This window comes from Populus nigra, chromosome 13 (genome assembly GCF_951802175.1).
Source record: "Populus nigra chromosome 13, ddPopNigr1.1, whole genome shotgun sequence".
NCBI classification, from domain to species: Eukaryota; Viridiplantae; Streptophyta; class Magnoliopsida; order Malpighiales; family Salicaceae; genus Populus; species Populus nigra.
The window spans coordinates 3803050-3811821 of NC_084864.1; the positions used below are offsets into that span (position 1 = coordinate 3803050).

At 35.2% G+C, this 8772-nt stretch overlaps 1 protein-coding gene across 1 annotated transcript; it reads right to left on the reverse strand.

The window, feature by feature from the left end:
* Nucleotides 1-473: 473 nt before the first annotated feature.
* Nucleotides 474-2160, reverse strand: LOC133671048 (7-deoxyloganetin glucosyltransferase-like). The gene is made up of 2 exons (XM_062091669.1): nt 1591-2160; nt 474-1488 (listed from the first exon to the last, which is right to left on the reverse strand). The coding sequence occupies exons 1-2, from the start codon at nt 2102-2104 to the stop codon at nt 554-556; spliced, it is 1449 nt and encodes a 482-aa protein (XP_061947653.1). The 5' UTR covers nt 2105-2160; the 3' UTR covers nt 474-553.
* Between the last annotated feature and the right edge of the window lie 6612 nt (nt 2161-8772).

An 8772-nucleotide genomic window follows, 5' to 3' on the forward strand; every position in this document is an offset into this window, starting at 1 on the left:
TTGCATAGATTCATATTATTTTATGCTTAATTTTTATCAAATAAATAAAAATGATAAAATTTAAATTCGTAATCGTTTGGTTATTAATGCTTTAATACCATATTAAAAAATTATCTCAATCTGATAATTTAAAAGATACAATTTATATTATTATGACAATATAATCCCAACATACTACTTGTTTATAGGTTTTCGCAATTTCCGATGATTACTAAGCCCAACAAGTTTATTTCAACATTTCATACCATTACCAGAAAGGTTAGAAGTTTTCCTTAATCCTCGTGAACAATGAATTCGGAAAGTGTTAATTTTTTCCATGGATACGAATAAGTTCTGTATATTTGTTTCTCACATTATCGAACCACCATGCCAATGCGAATGGACGAGGAGCATGAACATGTGTTTAATTTAAGTTAATGGCTCGTTGTCGTGGAGATTAGCAAACTATTCAGTTGGCTGACTGGAAAAGTGGATTATGTAACAGAATGATGATCAATAAAAAAGCTAAAGGTAGACAATCAGATGTAACAAGAATTTCATCAAAGAAGCTAATTCAAGGTTTTTGGAAGCAGAGCACGTCGTTGACAAGTTTGTCAAAATTCATGGATGATGAACCATTAATACCAGTTGTCGCTTCAGCCTTTGACTTCCATTCCATTGCCTTCCTTTTCATTTCCTTACCTTTCTCACCATCAATTAACTCTATCACAAGCTTCTCTACTTCATCTCTATTTGCATCACTTTCAATTTCCATGCCAACACCCCAATCAACGCAAGCAAACTTACAGTTAGTTTGTTGTTCGGAGAAAAAAGGCCAGCATAGCATTGGCACGCCGTTGGACAAGCTTTCAATGGTGGAATTCCACCCCATGTGACTTAAAAACCCTCCTATCGATGAATGCTTCAGGACTTTTTCCTGAGCACACCAGCTCGCCATCAGGCCTCTTTCTCTAGTCTCTTCAAGAAACTCTGGAGGCAAAACCGCTGATTCGCCCCTGACAAGATCAGGCCTGATTATCCATAAAAAATTCTTCTTGCTGCTAGCTAGTCCCCAGGAAAACTCCACTAGTTGCTGTGGATTCATGACAGTGATGCTTCCAAAATTCACGTAGACAACAGAATTGGGATCCTTGGAGTCGAGCCATTGCAGGCATTCAGTCTCTTCTTTCCACAGATTGGATCCAATTGATGCTAGATAATCTTTCTGTGTTTGATCAAGAAGCAAGTTAAGAGGACCAACAGAATAAATCGGAGGAAACATAGATGAGAGAGCAACCAGAACATCATGATCTAAGTCATCAAAAGTATTCACAAGAGCAGCTGAAGCTTTTGAAGCTCTATCAATTATTCTTATCACATAGTTTAGGATAACGTCGTTTCGATCTGTTGTGCGAATGAAGGTCGGAAGGTCCTTCAGACGAATATCTTTCATTCCAGGAATCCAGTCTATTTTTGTCTCCAAATATCCATTTGTCAAATCGCTTTCTTCTGCATCATTGATATCAAAGATAAAAACACGTTACCTGAACAATTTACTTCGAAAAGATTCATGATAGTATGAAATTAGTAATAAATTTATCGAGTACGTACCTTTGAGTGGTGTGTAACCTCTTTCAACAAGATGTTTGTAATGTGCATAGGCCAATGTGCCACATGCACTTGAAGTCCAGAAAGAAACGACAGGGATTTGAAGTTCCTCCTTAACATCGAGAGCGAAGGACATGCCACCATCTGCTACTATGCAAGTTACAGGCGGGACAACATTTGATGAATTGAGTTTGGCAAGAAGTTTGCGAAATGGGACTAAGCAAGCCTTTGAGATAGAGTCACAGAGAAATGAAGTGTCTTGGGTAACATCAGCATCGATCTGATCACCTAGACCATCTGGAATGGTTTCAAACTGGAAATCAGGCAAGACTTCAAGGGAATTACGGCCTCTGGACTTGAGCAAACGTCTGTGATTGTATTCAGAGTTGACAAAGGTGATGTGAAAGCCTTTGTGATGGAGTAGTTTTGCTACTTTGAGCATAGGAGTTATGTGACCTTGAGCTGGATATGGGACGCACACGGCGTGAGCCTTGGTGCTCTTTGGAAGAGTTCCCATGCTTCTTACTCTCTGAGTTTTTGTATTTCACACCTTCTATGAGTTAGAAGACTGAATTTATTGGTCACCAGTTATATAAGGTATTGTGATTACTTCTTATATGGTCCAAAATCAAGACGCATCAGTTTTTATTTTTTATTTATTTTATCAATACACTTTAGTTATAAAAATGATTAATTAGTTTGCAATTACGTGGCAGTGAATTATTTATCATATAAGTTTATTCAATCAAGGTATTGGTGAGGATGTCATGGCCGGCCGGTGATTGACATCATATTCATTCCTAAAAAAGGAGACACGTAGATGAATAATATTCATTCCTAAAAAACAAGATCATGTTGAAAATGCTCAAAAAGCATAACCTATATTTGAGAATTGGTCTTTGGGCAAGATAAAATAGGTGTTAGACTCGCATCGTTATTCTTCTTTATATTTATTTTAGGTATTTTACAAAATACAAATAAAATTTTACAAATACTTGTATAAAAAACCAAATAAATACCCCTAGTAACCCCAAAATTACACGAGTGCCACTGTATAGGAAAAAGACTGAAACACCCTTGAACTTCTCAGGAAATTATGAAAATATCCCTAGTGGTGCGTGTAGCTCACGTGCGCCTATTGTTGGAGGAGTGAAATTCTTCGGCAAGATTCCAAGCCAAAAAAGATAGCTTTTGGTAGATCTAGGGGAGAGGATGATTAGAGAGAATCAATGATTTGAAGCTTCGGGTGGCCGAAGATGTATCTTTCTAACCTCCCAAGTCGATGCAAACCACCTGAGGTTTGCTCGTAAGGAGGAGATGAATCTTTCTATGGTGATCCAACAGCTTGATGTGGCCAGAGTTGGGAGATTAGAGGAGAGAGAGGGAATCGCTGGCGAGAGGAGAGAGAGAATCTCAAAGATTCGCTATGGTGCAGATGCAAGCATGGTAAGCCAATGCACCTAAACCCTGTGGATCGCTGATTACTTATGAATTGGTCCTTTAGCTACGGTTGGCTTGATCTGACAATCTTGATTAACAGATATTGACTTCGGTGTGATAAGCTGCATTGTGTGCTAGGTACACTCTATGACGCGGTAAGATTGGATCAAAGAACAAATGTTTTCAAGGGCTGAGATAGATTTGTGTTTTAATCCAGTGTAGCAAGCTGTATTATATCAGATCCAATCAAGGGCTTCAAACTAAATACTATTAGATTTAATGATTGGGATATTTTTGGTATTTTTTGAATTGTTTTTTAAAAAAATCAAAATCTTACTCACATGAAGAAAAACTAAAAAAAAACATGAATAGTTATTAACATTCGTATTCATTTCTTCTCTTCTTTTCTTTCTTCTTTTTTTTTCAATGGATTTTATAGCAAGTCGAGAGGATACACAATATTTATTTCCAGGAAACACAGCATGAGACAGAGCATTCCTGAAGAAAAATTTCACCTACACTAACTACTCCATTGATAAAAAAAACTTTTGCATTATTAATTTTGTTTTATTATATATATATGGGTAAAACTAAAAACTCAAATCAGTTTTAGAAAAAGCTCATTTTTAACCATTAAAAAATCAATTTTAATTATTGAAAAATTAATTTCAAACATCAAAAAACAGCTTCTAACTGGTATCAATCCAGTGGACCGAGTTTTCACCGAAAATAACAGTTTTGACCTAAAATGGCTTGAAACTCATTTTTTATCTCAGTCGACATGATTTGACCCGTATTGACTTGGTGGAATCAGTTTTAATAAAAAAATGACTGTTTTGATAAAAAATATCTATTTTGACCCAAAATGGTCTAAAACTTATTTTTTACCCTGGTTGACATGATTTGACCCATATTGCCTGGTGGGATTAGTTTTCATAAAAAATGATAGTTTTGACTCGGACTGGCTTGAAACTCTTTTTTTACCTTGATCGACACGGTTTGACCTGTATTGACATAATGAGCTTGTTTTTGTTTTATGGAAAAAGGTGTTTGGCACGAGAAAAATATATTTTTGATTAAACTTTCTCTTATTTTTTTTGGATTTTTATGAATAAAAATAGAAATAAAATAACATTCAAGAAAAATTTATAGAATCCAAAATTAAGTTATTATAGTTGCCTCCTCTTTACAATACTGATGACGCAAAGTCTTGAAAAAGATTTTGCATGATAAGCTTGTAAATAAAAGAAAACGATGGAGTTAACAAAGGATCTATATACTTGAAAATGAGGTAGTATCGATCCACCAATCTACCTGGATTGAGACAATATCGTATCATCTCAGTGATTTTCCATGATAAAAAATAAACAAAAAATGGAGAAAAGAGTCGTATCATCTTAGCGATTCTTTTTCATTGATCTAAATATCATGGGCGACCTGCCCAAGAGTTGAAAAAATGCAAATATTTTTCAGTTAGTCTAATTATTATAGGCGACCTGCTTTGGTGAAAAGAATGAAAGTGTTTTCAGCATTGGTTTTATTTTCCAAGTGACCGACTCGTTTGTGAAATACATGAAAGTGATTCCAACATTGGTCTTATTTTGTTGGTGACCAACCCGTTTATGAAATACCTGAAAGTGATTTCAACATTGATCTTGTGAAATACATGAAATTCCATCATTGGTTTTATTTTCCAGGTGACCAGACCATTTATGAAATATATGAAAGTGATTTCAACATTGATTTTATGAAAAATACATGAAAGTGATTCCAATATAGGTTTTGTGAAATACATGAAAGTGATTCCAACATTGGTTTTGTGAAATACATGAAAGTGATTCCAATATTGGTCTTATTTTCCAGGTGACCAACCCGTTTGTGAAATATATGATAGTGATTCCAACATTGGTTTTGTCAAATATATGAAAGTGATTTCAATATTGGTCTTATTTTTCATACGACCAACCCGTTTGTGAAATATATAAAAGTGATTTCAACATTGGTTTTATTCTCATAAGTGACCTGCCTTGGTAAAAAAAACAAATATTTTTCAAATTGGTCTCATGATCGATGCAAGGTTCTGAAGGAAGCCATACATATACGATATAGAACTGATTTTGTAATGAATCCCAAAGATGAGAAAAGCTTCTCAAGGAAGTCCTATAGATACGATTGGGATTTGAGCTTCTATTAAATGATTGTAGGAGTAAATCCTCTATAAATCACGCAACATTTGGCACAAGACATCATCAACTTCCTGTATTTCCAATACTTCTAAAGTTCTTAACTCTTGAAGCTTTAACCATGTCTTCCTCTTCTTTCAATGCAAACCCAAACCTTGTTCTTGCAGTAAGCCTATAGTTTAGCATACTACCTTTGAATTGAATGGTCGTCTAGTTACAATAGAGTATACTGTAATGGCAATGAAGATACTACAAAGGCCATTGCTAGAGACATGATCCTTCCCCGTGATGAAACAATGCTGGTAGCCAAGACCGACATTGAAGTAGTGAATCAATCACTTGCTCTAAGTATTATAACCATATCATCTTTGGTGAACATTATAGAGCGTCTTCATGCCAGAAGACTTGAGTTGAACAATCAGGTTCCTGATCTCCATCATTAGATATAGAATTTAGAGAATAGACTTTGTGATGAGAGATGTCGCAAAAACAACTTGGAGAGGAGAAACCAAGACCTAAATGCACGTGTTGATTTTTGGAGGGACTACGTTCACACAAGACACCACGAGTTTGAGGAAGAGATGGAGCGAATGCATAAACAATTTGAGGAATTTCAAGGCATTATTGATCATCTTGATGGAAATGTCCCTAATCGTCCTCACACTGTTCAACATTTATACTTACAAACCCTTTTTTCAAGAATAAAAATCCATCTTTCTTGTCTTCATTTATGAATTTTTCTTTTGTAGAATTGCCATATTTGATGTAAATTAGAAGAACTTTAATTCATTTGATTCTCGTTGGATTCCATTGGGAATTTTGTTTCCTGAAATATCTATAAAACAAATATGCAATGCTCATGGGGTTAAATGACATGCAATGTATCTTACCTGTTTTTGAAATATAGATCTCCATTCATCGTTCGGATTCTAGCCTATTCAAGTTGGCTTATGCAGGTCTTTTTCAAGAATATTTGCAATTATTACCGAGCTCAGCCTTTATGCTGCCCATCGTGACCCATTTACTTGCTAGATGTTTTCTACCTCTCTGATCATTTTGAGAGGATCATTCATTACTGGTTATAGGAATCGTTCCTTTTTTTACTGTTACCTTAAAGGGATTAATTCACTTTCTAAGCATAATTTCCCCCCTTGTACGTGCCATAGTGTTCTATGTCAGTTACTTAAACAATTAATGGTTTTGAGTAAACCTTCTCTTCTTTTATCGTTTTGGTTTTGGCGAAGGAATCTTTGTCTAGAATGAATATTGAAATCTTCATCTTGCATTTTGAAAACAAAAATTGTTTCGATATGAGTTTAAAATAATTTGCTTTTGAAATCTTGCAACTCCCTAGTTATTTTTTTTCTTAGAAAGGAGATGATTTGTTATTGTGTTAGCAATATTGCCATTAGTGGAGGTACATCATGATGTGACCTTATACTTTTGTGGGTTCCAAAGTGAAGGGCTCGAGAAAAAGCTCGAGGTTTTGTTTGAGAAAAATTTGTTTATTTTTTTAACACTCATTTTATCAACATGAATAATAATGACCAGCTTGTTCTCGATGTCATGACTTTTATGAAAAAGTACTTTTTGCATTTTGAGAGAACTATTTATTGTTCCAAGTTGCTTGCTTGCTTGATTAGAAAGGACTTCTACATGCATATAACATAGGTTGTGGGTTTTGGCTATGAAAGAAAAATATTTATAAAGCTAAAAAAGGTGTGTCAATGTTTCAAAGACTAAGGATCACTATCACCCTCGGACAAATGGTTAGACTAAAATGGTTAGCCACAATATAAGGATTCCACTATGAATTTTAGTAAGGGACAAACCTATGTAATGATATTTGGCTCTGTAACAAGTGGAGCTCACTTATAAATGCTCTAAAAATTGGACTACTCAACTATCCCATTAAAGATTATGTATAAACAAAATCTTTCTGGTGTGTTTAAGTTAACACATGTTCCTTGTATTAGATGGTTGATCATTCATGCTAAAGGTATGGAAACTTATCTACGTGAATTACATATACAGGTTAAACAAACTATTTTAGATAGTAATGCCAAGTATAAGATTACCCTAATACTCATTATAGAAGAAGCCTAGATCTCTCCCTCAATATTAGTTGTAGCTCAACTGAAACAACCTCCCTCTCTTTCAAAGAACCAACCACTAAACCCAGCTACATGTTGTCTTTTTTGAGTACTTAAGTGAAGGAGACTTAAGGAGAAGGGTGGCGACTCAAACCATGAAAGAAAAGGGAGCCTAGTGCCAACTAGAAATAGTCAGCAAAGGAAGATAAGTAGAAAACCAAGATTTGAAGGAACAACCATACCACCAAGACTTGCTCAAAAGCTATCTAAAAATATGAAGTAAGACCAAAATCCTTCCCTTGGCTGGTTGTTACCCCAGATTTAAAACAAAAAGGGAAAGGAAGAAAACTAAAAAATAAAAGGGGTAGTGTTCTTGCACCTTAATTTAAGGAATCTTGACTAAATGAATAAACCTAAGTAGAACAAAGGATGAATGAACACATGCACAAACCCTTACCCAAGAAACATGAATGATTTTGAATGTATGAACCTAGGGGAGGGTCGACAATGGTGAGGGCTTGACAAAATATGAAGAATTACTAGATGCATGGATGACGATGTCATGAGACTTTTAGGGACATACTTGAATCAAAAACAAAATCATACTTGTGTTAATGATGTAAATTCTACATATTTGATTGATGAGGTTATATGGAAAGGTGTTGGAATGATGTTAAGTGCAAATTATGTTATTAATGAACCTTGGAAGCATGTTGTAGCTGAAACAAGAATTACACCATATAATGCTTCGGTTTTGTTTGTTTGATGAATGGACATGTGTGATTATGAATCAAGAGATTGGATTGTGAATTGTGATTTTGATTATACTTGTGAGAAATATGATGATTCGTATATGTAGCTAAGTGTAAGATCATAAATGACTTAATCATCACTACTGATTTCTGGATCGATAGCGACATAGATGGCGTTGATGATTTCAATGTCAGTTGTAGACATGGGTTGCGTCAACGATTTCTGGGTCAGGAACGACTCAATTTTTGTCAATGATTCTTGAGTTAGTAGTAGGCTGTGTGCGCTGACAATTTCAACGTCAACCGTACACATGGGCTGCGTGGATAATTTTTGAGTCGCTAGCGACTCAATTTTCATCAAGGATTCTTTAGATAACGGTAGGCTGTGCACGCTGACGATTCCAGCGTCAGCCGTAGAAATATGTTGTGTTGATGATTTCTAGGTCAGCAACGACTCATTTTTCATCAACGATTTCTGAGTAAACAATAGACTAAGTACACTGATGATTTTTTATGTCAGTAATGAATCTGTTTTTGCTGCCGAATTCTATGCCACCAGCGAATCAATTTTCGTTGTCAATTTGTGTGTCATTAGTGAACCAGTTTTCACTGCTGATTTCTGTGTCCCCACAATCTAGTTTCACTAATGATTCTGTGTTCCGACGAATCAGTTCGCTGACAAGTTTGCATCCCTAGCAAACTAGTTTTGCTGACGCT

Coding starts and splice junctions, on each gene's coding strand:
- LOC133671048 (XM_062091669.1), bottom strand. CDS start 2,104: ATGGGAACTCTTCCAAAGAGCACCAAGGCTCACGCCGTGTGCGTCCCA. Junction 1,489..1,590: donor AGGTTACACACCACTCAAAG/GTACGTACTCGA, acceptor TCAATGATGCAG/AAGAAAGCGATTTGACAAAT.